Source organism: Lissotriton helveticus, chromosome 7 (genome assembly GCF_964261635.1).
Source record: "Lissotriton helveticus chromosome 7, aLisHel1.1, whole genome shotgun sequence".
In the NCBI taxonomy this organism is placed as follows: domain Eukaryota; kingdom Metazoa; phylum Chordata; class Amphibia; order Caudata; family Salamandridae; genus Lissotriton; species Lissotriton helveticus.
In genome coordinates, this window is record NC_136068.1 from 868,802,377 (window position 1) to 868,821,950 (window position 19,574).

General features: G+C 44.9%; 1 protein-coding gene across 1 annotated transcript in view; it reads right to left on the reverse strand.

The window, feature by feature from the left end:
- Positions 1-19,574, reverse strand: part of TENM2 (teneurin transmembrane protein 2) — a 1,287,822-nt gene that overhangs the window by 38,924 nt on the left and 1,229,324 nt on the right. The window contains exon 26 of the mRNA XM_078653379.1: positions 1,438-1,734. Coding sequence (XP_078509505.1) covers positions 1,438-1,734 — 297 coding nt within the window. The remainder of the gene's footprint in view (positions 1-1,437; positions 1,735-19,574) is intronic.

A 19,574-nucleotide genomic window follows, 5' to 3' on the forward strand; every position in this document is an offset into this window, starting at 1 on the left:
CCATTCTATCACGAAACAGTTTTCCATCATACGTATTGTAGCCCACCGAGGGCAAAAGACTCTGTGAACCAGTGCTGGGTGTTGTGGGATAGTCACCTCTTCTCCGTCTGCACTTAAAATATGTAGCTTTTCTATAAGGGTGAGATGCTGCAGAAAGCAGAGGTCAGTCACATCAAAGGGAGCTCACAATTTGTATATTAGGGGATGAACAAAAGACAGCACTGCAAGCTCATTAACAGATAATGCCAGGGGATTCTACCCCAATGCACCTCCATAAACCTGACCGCTCTGAATAGTTTGTGGTTAGGTTCCTGCACAAATGAAAAAGGTCCCTGTCCTGTAGTTGAGCCAGATGATAAGGGTGACCCTAGAGAGATCCACACCCTTTTTCATGACTTACTATTGGCCCTCATTCTAATTTCCTTGCATTTAGCAAGTATTGGGAAGTCTCATTAGCCTAGGATTATGAAGTACCATTAAAGAACATCCATATATATGTCTTAAATATTGTGAAGTGGAAATAGAGGTCTCCATAGACCCACATCTGAAACACAGTGTCCTTCTACACCTCATATCGAATCACGTATCTTGATGCAGATTATTCCTCAGTATACTAAGCACAGTACAGCACTAAGAACGGGGGCAGGTTCTCCTTACTGCAGTGAAGGTGGCTACTTACAGTACATCACAGTACTGCAGAATATTACAGAAACGTCATAATGTTTATTCCATGCATACAGAAACACTAACAGTGGGACTGAGCCTGAAAGGAGAAGTGTGGAAGACTCGTTCCTTCATCTTTGCAAAGGATGAGGTGAGCATGTTTACAATAGATGTATTGACCCCCTTGCAGAACATTTTATACCTTGACTCGTGCCTAGATTCGGCGTCGCTGTTATGTAAAATTTCAGCTCACCTTAGGTCAGCTGAAATATAGGAATTATCCCTGTCTAGTATTTCAATAGTTCCAATGACTTTTCTAAGTAAATCCATAGTCATCTTGTTAATGTAACGTTAAGAAGACAGAAACCACACTGACAATGTTTGGGCTCCGGCACTAGTGGGAGTTTTAATGCTTTATTGCTAGCCTTGTAATCCAGTTGAGTTATCAACAACCACGTTCATTTTCTCATTTATTAATGAAAGATGACTTATGAATAATGTGGATGGCTACCTGTCATTTATCGTCTCTGCTACATATCCTTCGATATGCAAATATATTCGATATACGTTTAACATGTAAATGTGTAAGACTTTCACAAATATCAATGGTGATGGATCAGTTTAGTGGGATAGTTGTAAAAGTAATGGCAGTACAAGCCTTTAATAGCAATGTTTCTTTGTACCAATATGTTCATGCATAGTCACAGAGTGGCAACAAATCCTTTTTGGCTTAATGATGAGCACTGTTTTGAGGCAGAAATATTATAGACTCACTTTTTCAAGGTATGTGTAACTCCAGACTTTCCCATCGGCAAACGTACGAGAAATAATCCGTCCTTGCTTGTCTATCTCAGTCCGTTCACTCATAGCGCCACGTTGGAGTCCGGCCAATCGCCCATTGAAGAAGTAAGAGACGTTGACAGGAGCAAGCCCATTGCTAGGAAGCCAAAGAAGCGGACGTCCCAACTGGTCATATACTATCCTCAAAGTGAACTTCCGGTGGTCATCATAGATTTTCTCTGTGTGCGAGTTCCTATCAAAGTCTATGGAGAGCAAGTTTCTTCCATGCACCTGTGGACATTTTGGAAAATTGTGAAAAGTCATCAATCAATATGAACTTAAAAAAACACACATACTGCAATTTATTTTTACCAGACAGCTCAATTTACAGAGATTTGTTCTGACGGCTCTAACTGAACATGGATTACATTATATCGAATTCTGTGTGCTTTGTTAGTAGTGCTTGCCCTGAGTACCCGCCCGCATGCTTTATAAGTGTACAATATTGGGAGACACCTCAGCCAGTTGTGAATATTCTGTATGATTTGGATCCGAGTTCACAATCAATAGTGAATGAGAAAGGGATATATTGTGCCTTACCCTGGGCTTAGTGATGTTATATCTGAGCACATGTCGGAGAAAATATACTTTAAGAATCACAAGAGCTGAGACATCCTTGGTCACCCCGGATTCTGGTCTGGTACTAAAAGACCAAGGCATGAGGTGAGCCTGGGAGGGGGCTGCGAGTGCCCAAGTATTTCCATAGTCATTGAAATTCATGTCAGTTTTTAAATCTATACACACATAACACACACTCGTAGATATCGATGGCACATAAAGCCCATCTGGGTTGCCCATTTCGCTAATGTGGCATCTGAATGGTCTTCAATTTGTACTGGCACTATAGTCACCAGATATAAACAATGACTCCATAAACTTCGTCATCACTTAGGTTTAACAAAAAACATGTTTATCTCTATATTAATCTGATATACCACTCAAACCTTCATTGTACTTGACTAATAAATCGATTGTTGTATCTGAGAGTGACATAAAGATAAATATCCTGTTTTCTCAGGTGTCACTTTCTGAGTAGAAGTTGCCATTATGATCTTCCTTTTAGCAACCAGATGTAAACAACAACTGTATTTACTCACCCTTGGTGTGGTTTGGTGTAATCACTTAATGCACTTATTTTTGTCTCTTTTGCCTTAACGCCTCTTCCTTTGCCATCCAATAACATTGAGGGGCATATTATCAAGGGGGTTTATCTCCGCTTTTTTGGCTTTAAAAGCCAAGAAAGCGGAGATAAAATATATCTCCCTATTACCTAGCTGTCGCTAACACCAGTTAGTGACAGATAGTAGGAGATAGTGACCATCTTGGGCCCCACTTTGCATGTCAGTGATATTTATCACTAATGACATGCAAAGTGGGCGTGCCAAGATGTTAGCGACTGGAAACAGTCGCTAACATCGCAATCTCCAAAAGCTAACACCTGCCCTGAGCAGTTCTTAGCCATGTTATCCAATGGGAGGTGGATAACATGGCTAAGAGCATTAGCTCGGTAATGCATGAATATCGCTGACTTTTCAGCGATATTCATGCATTGCGGCCGTTTATTATCGCATTTGCGATAAACCTTGGTAATACCAAGGTTTATCTGCGATAAAAATCGCCGCAGCTCAGCGGTAAAATTTTGCCTCTAACCAAGCAATAGCGATAATTATCGCTATTGCTTGGTAATATGCCCCTGAGTTATTATCATTTTATTTTTTTCTAACACTACTGAATAGCAGTGGGGCGATGCTCTTCCGCCTGAGCGGAGTAGCCACCACTGATCAATGCACCACCATTTGGTGCCATTTTATTAGAATACCACACTTAAAAAGTGGAAAATTACCATCATTGCATAATATTATTTTCATGAAACAACTCAAGATTGTGAAAGCAATTACTGAGACCCACCAAAGCACGCACGTGAACACAGAACCTGTCACAAGTTGCACAACTGCACATACCACTGTTCTAAAAAACAGTAATGTGCTATGAGTGTAGACCACTACAAGCCAATCGTCTGAGTAGAAAATTACAAAAAATGATTTACGATAAAACACATTTTATGTCACTAATTCAATAGAAGTACTCCACAAAACCTCAAGCGCCATTCGCAAAATCACAAACGGTTCCCCTTTGCAGAATGCCGAATCCTATACTGGCACCTTAAGTCTGAAAAGATTTCTGTACTGGATATTTTTTTATGTCAAAACCATGAAAGGATGTCCTTAGTTTGAGTGATACTTTTTCACTTGAGAAATGACAACACTATCTATGATTCAAAGAAAAATGGTCAAGCACAAGAAGGAAAATCAAACACACACACAAACTAAAGTGTTTAGCCCCTGTTTCGTTATATGTGATGCTACCTACATGGGTGTAAAGCTGTGGAATGGCTTAGCATAAAGCAGCATTTATTCATCACATTCTATACATTAATTTACAGAATCTGTAAAATAGCTGTGGAATGGCTTAGCATAAAGCAGCATTTCTTCATCACATTCTGTAAATTAATTTACAGAATCTGTAAAATAGCCTCTAGAGAACTTTAGTTTTCAGTTATATTGGCTTGGGCTGGACCTGATATGGCAACTTGGATGTGAAAACCTTTGAAGCCCATGCCCAACTGAACTCAGCCTTCCGTTGATCTCATTGTCAATGACGGCTGCAGTGATGAAGGGGCTACTACCACCACTAAATGGACCCGAAAAGTTATAGACTCGCAGAACATGACACACATGCAACAGCTTCTGTGCATTAAAAGACATGGAAGGCAAGTGGCAAACAGAAATGATGGCAAATAATATATCTGAATTCACCTACTTTCCTTTATTGGTGAGCATTTGGATCCTTACAATTTTGTGGCCCCTTTTCAAATGCCACTGAGTCTTCGAATCACATGAGGCCATTTGAGGAGGACTCTTTAATGTGGGCTTCACTACAACATGGAGGGTTTGGCTGTAGGTTCGCAAGTTAGGTAAGTTTTGTTTTTGTCATACTTTTCATCCAGACATGATTTAACTGTTGTTTCTGAGGAAATACTCTTGGGCTGTATCATAGGAAGTGCCCTGGCGGCACAATGGGCGTGTGCACTTTGAGTACCCCGGGGAACTTTAGTATTACAGAAGGGATAGCAGACGCGTGTGCGGCCTCTTCTGTAATACAGATAGCACTGGTGCACATGTAGCGTCCCTGCTATCTCTAATGCATTCCCTCCTTTGCATGGGACCGAGCCTTCATGCAGGTGACGGAATCTCTTTACCTCTGCGCCCGCACCATATTATGGACGTGGGAGCAAAGGCAAAAGAAGCTGTCAGGAGGCGCACTGAAGGTGAACTACACAAAAAAAGTGGCACCCTGTCAGTGCACCCTCTGATTGCAGCCGTTTGATGGGGAAAAGGGGTACTATTGACCTCCCAGACATCCACTTGCAAGGGGATGCAGTCGCTCACTCCATCGGCCTGCAAAGGGATCTCTAGTCCCTTTATGAAGTGCAGGCGGGTTGCCAGCTGCACAGTGAATCATGGAGTGGCTTTGAAGCTGATGCTCCATATTTCATTTGAATGCGCTGCCCCAGGACAGCGTGAGCTTGCGGCTGCCCTGGGTGGCAGTGTATTCACTATAATAGTGCACACTTTCAATGTTTGCGCACAGCGCACCCATTTAAAGCTACTCTGTGGCACAGACAGGAAAAGTGAGCCCTACATGTACTAGGGTCCCTTTTGTCACACAGATGACTGTCCTCAGAAAAATCAAGGGCAACAATCCATTCAACGGCTCTGGGTAGATTTTATGTAAAGAATTTCCTGTGAAAGTGTGAGGCATTTTTTTTTTTTCATTTATAAAGTTTTATATAGCGCAAACAAGATCCCAAAGGATATCAGAGCGCTTTACAGTAAATTGGTAGGGAGGACAACATGAAATAAACATAGTAATTGAGAAAAAGAGAAAAAAAACAAAATACTAAAACAGTAAACAAAGGAACAAATATAAGGTACAACATTGCCTCGGCCGACCTCATACTGGCAGAGAGGAAGGGCAGGAGTTGTCTTGTCAGCAGTGCGATCTGTGGTGGTATCTTCTTGCCTTTATAGTTGATGGATTATACCAATTGAAGTTGGGAAGACAAGACTTGACTGGGCTGTCCTAACAGCTGTATTCTTTGTATTTTTTATGAGTGATATCTTGTCATGGTATATGGCATCTGAATATTTCTTCAAATCATGGAAACCTATCCTAGCCCAGATGGTCATGAGTATGTCACAGACTGTTTTGGAATCGTCCCCCATCACAGTTTTCACAGTGCATCCAACATACGGATTTTAAGTGGTCGCTGCTTCTTGTACTCCAGAGTGTCCCATTCCAGCCATCATCTGGCTACTAGGTTTAGTTCTTTTTGTCAAGAATCTAACCAAGATTTCTCTTAGGGTCTAATCAGCTCCGTACCTTGGTTTTAGAATGAAGAGGTCTGGTATCTCTGTCTCGGGACTCGATTTCCCAATACCCTGTGAGGGGAGCTTGGAAACACTGGAGCTGGATTCTCAGCGAGAGAAAGGCAGCCTCTCTGTCAGTGCGTCAGCTGAAGGGTCGGCTTCCTTCGGCACTTGCTGTAGCGAGTTACGTCGGGCAAGTAGATAGTCGAGCTGCTCCGAACCAACGTGTCCTTGCTAGGGCAAGTGTAGGCATATTTATACCTTGAAGGTGCCTAGTTTGACGTAAAGTCAGACATAATAACGTCATCAAAAACCCCCCAGGGAATGTTCTTTGAAAACTCCATGATTTCTAGGACAAATCATTATTCAAGCAAGGGGATGTCCCTGACTGCTGAAGCCGAGTTTTCCAAGAAATCTTTGTGGCTTTTTGGAACTAGTGGAAGTAGCCATGCCTGCATTTGGACTGGATGGGTTATGTCTAAATATGGGCATGATTTCTATGCCTATATAAGGGCAATTCAAATTATACCTATATAAGGGCATGAATCGGTAAATTACGCTTGGATTCTAAAATGCTACACAACACTCACTCCACTTTATTATGTTCGATATTACTAAATTCTAAGCATTTTTAAGCATATCTAAAGCATGATGTGTTTAGAAACTCCCTCGACCCCTCACAGTCCGGCTTCCGATCCAAACACAGCACCGAAACGGCCCTCATCGCCGCTACGGACGACATCCGAACGCTACTGGACAACGGAGAAACGGCTGCCATCATCCTACTTGACCTCTCCGCCGCCTTCGACACAGTCTGTCATAGCACCCTCATAAAACGCCTCAGCAACGTCGGGATACAAGGAAAAGCCCTGGACTGGATCATCTCGTTCCTCGCAGGAAGAACCCAGAGAGTCCGCCTCCCCCCATTCAAATCAGAGGCCACCGAAGTCATCTGCGGCGTACCACAAGGATCATCAGTCAGTCCCACCCTCTTCAACGTTTACATGAGTCCCCTCGCATCCATCGCGCGACAACACAACCTCAACACCTTTATGGTAAGGGGACACCTTTACTGCCTGGCGCCTTCCTTTTCAGCTGCAGTAGGCGCGCAGCGCTTTTAAACAGACAATTTTACTCGTTTTTGTGTGTTGTGTAAAATTTAAACTGTGCACCTGGTTTTTACCTGTTTGTTTTTAGCGAGGTAGCGCCCACATTCTTACATCATAATTGTGCCCCCCACCGCTTGCAGAAGCGGAGCGTTGTCACCTTGCATAATTTGGTTGGGCAGGAAGTAGGGCCGCCATCTTGGGGCTGCTGTCTGGCAGCGTGCCATCTCTCTCAGCGCTCTAGTCTCCGCGGGGAGAACGAGGAGGCTGTATTTAAGGCGAGCTGGTGGGAGCTGCTCGACCTTTATGGTAAGGGGACACCTTTACTGCCTGGCGCCTTCCTTTTCAGCTGCAGTAGGCGCGCAGCGCTTTTAAACAGACAATTTTACTCGTTTTTGTGTGTTGTGTAAAATTTAAATTGTGCACTTGGTTTTTACCTGTTTGTTATTAGCGAGGTAGCGCCCACATTCTTACATCATAATTGTGCCCCCCACCGCTTGCTGAAGCGGAGCGTTGTCATCTTGCATAATTTGCTTGGGCAGGAAGTAGGGCCGCCATCTTGGGGCTGCTGTCTGGCAGCGTGCCATCTCTCTCAGCGCTCTAGTCTCCGCGGGGAGAACGAGGAGGCTGTATTTAAAGCTCGCTTCCTCCGCGCAGCGGTGACGTGCAGCGGAGGCGCCTGACTCGCGCCTGAGTCAAGCCAGAGTCCTGCCCGTCTGCGCCCGTCAGCGTCCCGGAGGCGTTTCGGGCGGCAGGCGGGGCTCTGGTCTCCCAGCATGTGCAAACCCGGCGCACTTTGTGTGCGGTATACATCTGAGGAGCTGTGCTCTCTGAACCTTCGGGAGAGCCGGTGTTGCTCTGTCTTTCCGGCACGCCATAGGGGTAAGCTTCGCTGCCCGGGCTGTAGCTGGCGCCCCAATCGGGCTATGTCATCTGCCCCGATTAGTAACAACGTGGGCACAGAGTATGCATGCATGCTGCTTAATACCAGATCGGCGTGCTGTCATGCGCAAGATGTGTTTAAAGAGAACAAGGGTACCCCATTAATACAACCTGGGGTTGAGAGTACTTGCAGGAATTACAATGGTTTTTGGGTGGCCTCAACGAGGTCCTGAGGAAAGTATTGTAAATTATGAAATTAATTCATAAAATTAATTATGGGAGAGAGTCTTAGTAGAATACCATATAGTTCAGTTTTATTATAATATTGAACAAAAAATAATGCAGAAAAAATTAACAATAGCAATAATGGCTTTCTTATCAGGTGCTCACAAATGTGACAGAGGTGCTTAAAGTGACTTTAGTGAATATATTAAAAAAAAAAAAAGCATTTATATACATTTATATACAAAATGTCACCACAAGGGTATTCCCACACAAATTATATACAGTAAAAATGGGGGAGTTTTCCTTGAGTTTTGTCGACGGCGTTTCGATCTGGTTTATTTTAGATCATCATCAGGACGTGAGCTTCCCTGAAACTAATAATAGAATTAAAATTAATTTTAGTTCTAAGGTATTATACAAGACAGACCAGTAAATTAATTTATACTCCCAAATTTCTACAAATGAAATTGATAGTTGAGACGTTATTAAATTGCCCACAATCACTTATAAATTAGGTCAAACCACACATTTTTTCAGGCTGCACTACAAGTGGCAGTTCTAGTCCTGGACCTGGCCAGTTGAGGACTAGTTTACGCGTTTTACTTTACTTGTACACTTACTTAAAGAAGTATCAACTTGGATTCCTACGAGGCAAGGAAATTAATTGGACCAGTCTCGTGAATCTACCTTTCTAAAAATAAAAGGGAGATGATTACATTTACAGTTAAGGAGGGTACAGCAGATGGCCCTGGCAAAACAATTTAAACTTAACACTTACACGTAGTCTGTGCAAAAAGCGCCAGTAATTGCAGAGGCTAATGTTGTTAGTATTTAGGGTCTTCGTTTCCAAAGAGGTATCTAAAAGAAACAGAAAACCAATTATGTAACTCATAATTTCAGTTGTTTTTAAGTTGAGCCCGACTTTAGCATTCATATTCTGAGATATTTTTACCTATTCACAATTTAGAATTGAAGAATTGAGGAGCCAGTCTTATTCCCTGGGCCAGGTATGATTTTCGTGGCGGGATAGACGTTACGAGGTGCGAGGATTCTATTATTCGCCTCAGTGGCTCAAAGACTGCATCAATGCGGGAGCTAATCAAAAAACAGAAAAATAACCGATACACGCCAGTTAGATTCGTGTATTCTAGCGATTCCATTAAGAGAGAAGTACGGGGACTAGACGTGTTTATCCTAATGCTAGCACTTACTTAAACACCGCTTGGTTCTGAGCCGTCCGGCAACGCAGATAACTTCCCCGATCTGGCGTTCTCTCGAGCACTACTCTCTTGCTTCCTGAGTGTTTTTAAGCGCATGCATCGGCAGAGTCTAGCTGCGCGCATGCGCGATATTGTCTAGATCATGCGCATGTCTAAGAGGATAGTGACACTAGCGCCGGTTTGGTTTTTTAATTCTCCAAGACATGTGCAATATTATCTCGGTAAAGCGTATGTCTAAGATGGTAAGGACAATAGCGTCCGTCTACTTTTAAATCTCCAGGGCTAGACAATATCGCGCATGCGCGCAGCTAGACTCTGCCGACGCATGCGCTTAAAAACACTCAGGAAGCAAGAGAGTAGTGCTCGAGAGAACGCCAGATCGGGGAAGTTATCTGCGTTGCCGGACGGCTCAGAACCAAGCGGTGTTTAAGTAAGTGCTAGCATTAGGATAAACACGTCTAGTCCCCGTACTTCTCTCTTAATGGAATCGCTAGAATACACGAATCTAACTGGCGTGTATCGGTTATTTTTCTGTTTTTTGATTAGCTCCCGCATTGATGCAGTCTTTGAGCCACTGAGGCGAATAATAGAATCCTCGCACCTCGTAACGTCTATCCCGCCACGAAAATCATACCTGGCCCAGGGAATAAGACTGGCTCCTCAATTCTTCAATTCTAAATTGTGAATAGGTAAAAATATCTCAGAATATGAATGCTAAAGTCGGGCTCAACTTAAAAACAACTGAAATTATGAGTTACATAATTGGTTTTCTGTTTCTTTTAGATACCTCTTTGGAAACGAAGACCCTAAATACTAACAACATTAGCCTCTGCAATTACTGGCGCTTTTTGCACAGACTACGTGTAAGTGTTAAGTTTAAATTGTTTTGCCAGGGCCATCTGCTGTACCCTCCTTAACTGTAAATGTAATCATCTCCCTTTTATTTTTAGAAAGGTAGATTCACGAGACTGGTCCAATTAATTTCCTTGCCTCGTAGGAATCCAAGTTGATACTTCTTTAAGTAAGTGTACAAGTAAAGTAAAACGCGTAAACTAGTCCTCAACTGGCCAGGTCCAGGACTAGAACTGCCACTTGTAGTGCAGCCTGAAAAAATGTGTGGTTTGACCTAATTTATAAGTGATTGTGGGCAATTTAATAACGTCTCAACTATCAATTTCATTTGTAGAAATTTGGGAGTATAAATTAATTTACTGGTCTGTCTTGTATAATACCTTAGAACTAAAATTAATTTTAATTCTATTATTAGTTTCAGGGAAGCTCACGTCCTGATGATGATCTAAAATAAACCAGATCGAAACGCCGTCGACAAAACTCAAGGAAAACTCCCCCATTTTTACTGTATATAATTTGTGTGGGAATACCCTTGTGGTGACATTTTGTATATAAATGTATATAAATGCTTTTTTTTTTTTTTTTTTTTATATATTCACTAAAGTCACTTTAAGCACCTCTGTCACATTTGTGAGCACCTGATAAGAAAGCCATTATTGCTATTGTTAATTTTTTCTGCATTATTTTTTGTTCAATATTATAATAAAACTGAACTATATGGTATTCTACTAAGACTCTCTCCCATAATTAATTTTATGAATTAATTTCATAATTTACAATACTTTCCTCAGGACCTCGTTGAGGCCACCCAAAAACCATTGTAATTCCTGCAAGTCATGCGCAAGATATCTTTGAGCTCCTTGAGACAGAGAAGCCTCTTTGCTTATTGCTGACCGAGACATGGTGGGGAGAGTTCTCGAACCCCGACGTGGCGATGGCAATTCCGTCAGAGTATAACATCTTCAGGAAGGACAGGGTCAAGGGCAGGGGCGGAGGTGTCGCACTGGTGGTGAAGAAGGGCACGGTTTGCACCGTCTTGCAGACGGAGGATATCCGTGGCTCGGAGTCGCTTGCTTTTTCTATCATGCTAGCGCCGCACCAATCAGTGAAAGGACTCCTGGTCTATCGACCACCAGGTCCGCCCGGTACGTTCTTTGCTGACCTTGAGTCGGTGTTGCTGGGATTGGCCTTGAGAGCAGAGCATTGCATAGTTGCGGGGGACTTTAACATCCGAATGGACGATCTGTCTGACCCCGCTGCTATAAAGCTGTCCGACACCTTGACTCCGCTGAGCTTTATCCCCTACTTGAGGGGGCCGACTCATGCTAAGGGGCACACGCTTGATCAGGTCTTCTCCACTTCGCCTCTGGTGGTGGAAGAGATTCTCCCGGTTGTGTGGTCGGATCACTGCCTTGCCAAATTTTCTATCACTGGCAGTGTTAGATCGTCCGTCCCTGCCCCTCAGCAACGGGCTGGTGTTGCCAGAGCGTTCAATCGAGTGACCCCTGAGATGTTGGCTCAGGCCGCTGTGGATCACCCCTGCCCGCTTTTCGGAGACCTCGAGAGAGACCTGGAGTCCCTGCAGGAGTGGCTTGCGGATAGGCTTGAGGATCTGGCCCCGGTGTTGCCTCCCCGCTTAACATCTAAGCGGGTCTCGGCCCCTTGGTTTACTGCAGCACTGCGGGCTACGCGGCAGCAGTGCAAGGTTGCCGAAAGGGCCTGGCGGGCACACTATGACATTGTGGACAGGTCTGCCTACAAACGCGTGGTGAATGACTACCATCGGGATATCCGCCTTGCAAAGAAAATGTATCTTGCGGACAGAATCGACGCAGCATCGAACTCTAGTAAGGAAATCTTTACTATTGTGAGAGAATTTACTTCTCCCCGGACCGTCACGTCGGAAGAGGTGCCCCTAGAGTCCTGGGCGGCGGACCTTGCCTGTTTTTTTACGGCCAAGATAAAGCTTATTCAGGATTCTTTTCCATCGGGAGCGCCTGAGGAAACATCGTCTATTTCCGCGGCTGGCCTTCCCTCTCCCGCTTGGCAGGGCGCCGTTTTGGCCGAGTTTCCATCTCTGCCGGCCTCTGCCTCCTTAGCACTTATGGGCAATTTAAAATCGGGGTCGCCACTTGACCCATGCCCAGCTAAGCTCTTGGGTAAGTTGGCGGAGGTGGTTAACCCACTGGCGAACCCTCTTCTCAATCTTTCGTTGAGTCAGGGAGTGGTTCCGCCAGGATGGAAGCAGGCGATGGTCATCCCGCTGCTAAAAAAACCGGGGCTCGACCCGAAGGTCCCAGCCAATCATAGACCGATTTCGCTGTTGCCGGCCCTCGTTAAAATCCTGGAGAAGCACGTCCAGTCGGTGCTCTCCAATTACCTGGAGTCTCATGAGATCTTGCACGACTCCCAGTCTGGCTTCCGCACTAATCGTAGTACCGAAACCGCGCTCCTTGAGGTTTCTGAAACCATCAAGGGAGTGTTGGATACCGGTGGCAAAGTCATGCTGGTGTTGCTGGATTTGTCGGCGGCTTTTGACACCGTCCCCCATGATGGCCTTCTCGCAAGACTCTATGAGATTGGCCTGCGGGGGACGGTGCTCAAATGGTTTTCATCCTTTCTTGCCGACCGCCGGCAAACGATCTGGACGCCGCCTGACACCGCTGTGATGCCGCCATTGGGAGTCGGGGTCCCTCAGGGCTCTATTTTGAGCCCGACCCTCTTTAATATCTTTCTGTCCCCCTCGGCGGCGGTCGTGGAGTCTTTCGGTGTCCGGATCGTGTCATATGCCGACGACACCCAGCTCCTCTTCTCTTGCGAGAGAGGGGCTGACTTTGACGGGGAGAGTATCCGGAGTTGCCTTGGGGCTGTGTTTTCATGGTTCCAACTGCACAGCCTCAAGTGCAACTCCGATAAGTCCGAGGTACTCTTTTTCGGGTGCGATGCGGAGCCTAGCTGGCAGGCCTGGTGGCCCATTGACATGTTCCCTCCGTCCGGCTCTTCCCCTGTGGCTAAGAACTTGGGGGTTAAGATGGATGGGGGACTGTCAATGAAAGCCCAGATTTTTGGGGTGACCGGCACCTGCTTCGGCCTATTAAAAATGCTGCGGAGGTTCCTGCCTCTTTTGTCGGAGGAGCATAGGAGGCTGACAGTGCAGGCCCTGATAGGCTCCAGGTTGGATTATGCCAACATTCTCTACCTGGGCCTACCTGAGTACCTGCTGCAGCGGCTTCAGGTCGCGCAGAATGCGGCGGCCAGGGCCATTTTTGGTCTAAACAGACGCGCCAGTGCCTCTGGGTTAATTAGGACTTTGCATTGGCTTCCGATCCGTAAACGGATCGCTTTTAAGGCCATGATATTGGCCTATAAGGCACTCCACGCAGTAGGAGCTAAACATCTCCAGAAGAGAGTGGTCTTTTACCATCCGGGCCGCTCTCTGCGGTCTGAATCGCTGCTTATGGCGGCCGTCCCTCGCATTAAGAGAGCTCGCCGGGGCGGCCGTTCTTTCAGTCTGCTAGCCCCACAGATGTGGAACGCGCTTCCACTCTCACTTCGGGGAGCGACTAGTCTTTTGGACTTCAGGAGAGGTCTTAAAACCTGGTTGTTCACCCAGTAGGCCTCATTAGCTGCTCTTTCTTGTTTTTTTGTGTGTGTGTTGTCTTTTTGTGTTCTTTTTAATTGCGTTATGTTATTCTGAATCTGTTCCCCTTACCCAAAGCGCCGGGACACTCTTTTTGAGTATCCGTTGCGCTATATTAAAAACATAAATAACATAACATAACATAACATAACATCATCTCCTACGCAGACGACACCCAACTGATCCTCTCCCTCACCAAAGATCCAAACACCGCCAAAACCAATCTACACGAAGGAATGAAAGAAGTAACCGAATGGATGAAGAACAGCCGTTTAAAACTAAATTCGGACAAAACGGAAGTCCTCATCCTAGGATCATCCCCCTCTGCCTGGGACGACTCATGGTGGCCACCGGCCCTGGGTACAGCACCCATACCTACAGATCACGCACGTAACCTGGGCTTCATCCTAGACTCCTCCCTCTCGATGACTAGACAAGTCAACGCCGTCTCATCTTCATGCTTCAACATCCTACGCATGCTCAAAAAAATCTTCCGTTGGATCCCCACCGAAACAAGAAAGACAGTCACCCACGCACTGGTCACTAGCCGTCTGGATTATGGAAATATCCTCTATGCCGGAACCACAGCCAAACTACAGAAAAAACTCCAATGCATCCAAAACGCCTCAGCCAGACTCATTCTGGACATCCCCCGCCAAGCTCACATTTCCGGTCACCTGAAAGACCTCCACTGGCTCCCCGTCAACAAGAGAATAACGTTCCGTCTCCTCACCTACGCACACAAGGCCCTCTACGACCTAGGACCCGAATGCCTCAACACACGACTGTCCTTCTACACACCCACCCGCCAACTACGATCATCCAATCAAGCCCTCGCCGCAATTCTGCGCATCCATAGATCCACCATGGGAGGAAGATCCTTCTCCTACTTAGCGGCCAAAACCTGGAATTCTCTCCCCACTCACCTCCGCCTTACACAGAACCACCTCTCCTTCAGAAAGCAGCTAAAAACCTGGCTTTTCGATAAGTAATGCACCCACCCTCCCAAAATTCATAACATGCATGTGAAATGGTTGTACATGAAAGATGAGCATGTGTGCTGTACGCATTTAAAAAAGCAACTTTTGATTCAAAGCATGTAATGTGACATTGGAATATGCATCTCTCTGATATAACTGGATTGCGGGATATGCTCCTCTTGCGACTAATTCAAGAGGCCCGAATGGAGCATTGCACATATCCTTTTTTGTGATCTTTACTCAAATCATTTTCTGTGTTTGAAGAAAGTGGGGTTGGGGGCTGGAGGGGAAATGTTTACCCACTTCAGGGACTCTAAGAACCTGATGCCCCCGGGTAAATCTGAAACTGGTTCTGTCATCACTTCAGGATGCTGCACTTCTGAGTGTTTCAGGAACTCTAAACAAACAAATAAATTCACCTGGATGTTACCAATGTGCCATGAATAATCCTGCCTTCCTCTCTCCTTACCTGGAACTGACAATTTTAAAACCTTTCAAGTTTACACAGAAGGCTGGTTCCGATTGATCTGGAGTATTCTCTCTTTTGTCTTGTCTCTGATTGATAGTTATTTGTGTTGTGTTCACTATTCTTCAGTTTCTATAATTTCCCAGGTGAACTTCTACTTATAGGTCATTTGTATGAACCTTTAATATCCCCTTCCTCTGTTAAAGTCTGATGATTGATTAAGGCAATGGGGAAGCAGGTTCTTTCAGTGCCATGTAAAATGGCGCCAGCCGTGTCTGAGGCTGGATCCCAAAGCAGGACGGGTCCGCATGTTGCATCTCTTTCCACACAGTGGGGCAGGCCATAGCAGTGTCTTCGGTGGATGCAGGAGTCTTACATTCTCACCGTGAACCTTTACGAGGGGCATATGGCATATGGGGTGGGGGGAGGAAGAGACTGGCACAGAATTGCCCATTTCTTGCCCATATCAATTTATAAATGTAATATTTGGAATATTAAGCCAAATAGAGTCAAATGACCGCTGATTTTAGCCAACTATAGTCTCATCAATAACAAATTCCAATTCAATTATTTTCCTGTTAGACAGGTTTGCATTAACTTCTGATTTTAAGACGCACACCGACCTGCCAACTAGCATTGCAATTATTAGCAGCGCCGCCAATACTACTTCAGGTTTTGATATTAAAATTGCAATGGAAACATTCCAAGACACATGCAATACAAAAGTAAACTAAATGAAAGCACTCAAAGGGAACTAGATCATTTTTTCTGGGCCAAACCTATAATCTAATAAAGCTTTTAAAGCAATTTAATTTTAAATGTGCCATTAATATAGTTGCAGGTTTGAGGATAAATAGAATGTGACACATATGAGCACTTAAACTTAATTTGTGTCCTAGTTTTACTATGCTACACCTTTGCTTAATGCTCATTTTTATCTCCTCACATTTATTCTCATCAATATATTAACGGCCTACAATGTCAAATTACCTTTGAGCTAACTGTAGTGAATGTAAATGCTGCATTGAACTTTCTTTTGAGCATTTATGCAGCGGAATCCCAGGTTCACTCACATTTTTAGAATTATATTTGAGGCACAATGCACACCCTGCCCACAACTGGTCAAAATATATTGGAACACAGATAAATGTTTTGAATAAAATCATAAGCTTTTTCTTTTGTTATGTATGAGGCCTGGTTCTTAATAAAGTTGGCATCGACTGAAGGCAAAGGTGAGTACCTAAGTGTGTTTGATGTGGGCATCTACTGTTCAGATGAAAGACCAGAAGGAATGTCTGAGATTGTACTTGTGTGGATAAATCAACTCACGTGGAGTTCAACTAGACATAATGGGTAAAATTAGCCTTAGATTTTCAGAAAAAGTATGACACCTGCTTTTATCATTGAACATTTGTATTTGTATTTCCATTTATAGAGCACAATTATCACCAGCATGTCTCTAAGCGCTATCAGAAAGAGAGAGGTACAGCCTAGCCTACAGACACAGCGGTGCTAGTATTAACAAGAGCCCTAGGCCTCTAGGCAAAGAACCGTTTTTAACTTCTTCCTAAAAGGAAGAAGGGTGCGCTCTTTGCGCAGTGTCTCTGGTAGTTTATTCCACAAAGGGGAGATGGCAATGGAAAAGGCTCTACCCCCTTAGGAGGCAAGCCTGAAAAGATGAAAAGTCAGTAAGCAGGCCTCTGAGGACCAGAGCGTCTGATTCGGAGTTTAAAGTGCTAGGCCATCTTTAGCGTACATGGGGGCTTAGCCATAAATGGTCTTATGCGTAATGCAGAGGCCCTTAAACTTGGTTCTCTGCTTTACTGGGAGCCAGCGCAGGTGTTGGAGGAGAGGGGTGGCATAGGCTCCTCTGGGCAGTTTGAATGTCAGCCGGGCAGCATCGGTCATGGTAACCTGAAGTCTGGCAAGGCCAACATATAAGGCATTTCCGTAATCAAGGCGAGAAATTATCATTGCCGACACAATCAGTCTGAGAGGGGGGAAGCTCAAGAGGGAAGCGAGCTTACGAAGCTGTCTCATCAGGTCGGCGCAGGTTCCCACTACTGCGGACACCTGTTGGGTCATGGACAGGTCAGCATCTACTTTAATTCCCAGGCTCTTCACAACCATGGCTGGGACTGGGTCAACGCCCAGTTCCTGGGACCAAAAGAGGTTGCCCCAGGGGTTAGAGATAGTGGTGATGGCCAAGACCTCCTTCTTGTTCGGATTGATTTTTAAGAAGTTGGCCGTCATCCAGTTGGTGATACATTTAAGAATATTCTGTGTATTAGCATGAGAGACTGGGGAGTTCAATCTTGATGATAAGTTGAGGGTCATCAACGTAGTTATAGATCTGGCAATCCATGATGTTTAACCCCTTCCATGCTCATGACGAGCTCAGCTCGTCATGCAGTACACTGCTTGTGTGCTCATGACGATCTGAGCTCGTCATGAACAATGGGATTCAAAAAAGGGCAGAACCAAGAGAGAATTGCCTTAGCATTCATGTGGTTAAGGTGGCTATCAAGGGCTGAAGGTAGGCATTGAAGAGGAAGGGGGACAGTGCCGATCCCTGCGGGACTCCACAGGAAAGACTACCCGAATCAGACGTGTGAGACGACAGCTGTACTCTCTGTGTCCGGCCGCTGAGGAAAGATGTAAACCATTTAAGGGCTGTGTCCTGGACTCCGAGATCATGTATCCGCGACAAAAGAAGGCTATGGTTAACCGTGTCAAATGCCACGGACAGATCCAGTAAGACCAAGGCACACGCCCTTTTCTTGTCAGCTCGGAGCCTAAGATCGTCCATCACTGCTAGCATAACCATTTCAGTGCTATGATAGGCCCTAAACCCTGCCGGGTTGTGCTGCAGAAGATTATTTATTTCAAGATGGTAAGATAGAGATTTCAGCACGTGCTGCTCCAGCACTTTTGCCAGGAAAGGGAGTTGGGAAGTAGGTCTAAAATGTTTTTAATTCTTCACATCCGCTCCTGGCTTCTTCAGAAGTGGGATGACACGTGCTTCTTTGAGGTTAGTGGGGACGGTACCATGTGCCAGGGATTGATTAAGAAGTAGAAGCACCTCATCCTCAATCCCTGGTAACGCCATCTTGAAGATAGTTGGTGGGCATGGGTCTGCAGGGGAGCCTGACTTGACCCGTCCTATTAAGTGGGACAGAGAGTCAGTGGTCAGAGTCGGAAAGACAGTAAGTGGTGCCGCAATCAGAGGTGCCGGGGGAGCCAGTGACAGTGAGCAGGGTACAGTGGAGGTGGCGGTAATCACATTCAGTAAATCCTTGACTTGGTCAAGAAAAAAAGATTGAAACTTGTTACAATTCTCTGGACTATGTGCGGGCTTCACAGTCTCTGTTTGTCTTAACTCAGAGAGTACACGAAAGGTTTCTTTTTGAGTGTCCTTAGCTGAGGTAATCCTAAATTCATAGAATTCTGCTTTCCTAGTGACGATGGCTTTTTTATAGGCTCCAAGCGCTAAAAGGTACTCTATACGGGAATCTGCAATATAGGATTTCCGCCATGCTCTCTCCTGTTGGCGGAGGAATTGCTTCAGGTCTCTTAGCGAGTCATTGAATCATGGGGCCCCTTTGCCTTTGTCCCTAATTATGACTCTCCGCAGGGGGGCAACTATGTCTACGGCCTGCTTCAACCGAGTAGACAGGGCAGTGCTGGCAGAGTCAGGGTTCACCCAGTAGGATTCGTGAACATGAGGAAGTTGTTGGACGTCTATGATGGTATTTCCTTTTAGCAGGATTTGAGAAGGGGGTTGTCCTCACTGTCCTAAGATATAGCAGAGTCATCCATAGGTAGGTGGATTAAAACAGCTGACTTCTACTTAATGACTCCGAGTCGTTCCAGGCAACATTAGAAGAGTAGAGATTAGGTCTGATTCCTAATTGGATGAGGTATGGCATTTTTATTATGCCTTTCCAGTTTTCAGCATTGGTTGTCAGTTGCTCAGGAAGGCGGCACACCAATCAATGACTTTGCCTCAAAGGTGGAAGAGATGTTAGTTGCTTGTAAACTGATAGTTAATGACAGCTGATGGAAAGTTAATTTGCATTCCGGCACACTGCTTATGATCCACACCCCCAATCTGCTGGGAAATCCGGACAAATTAAAATTAAATTTTTGCTGCATTTCTTGCTAGAATGTCATCCGAAAAGAACAGTTTCCAGTTTGGATTTTTGCATGGTATTTGAAAATTCAAAATTGATAACCACCCGGACATTTTTCACCCATAAACACGGATTCT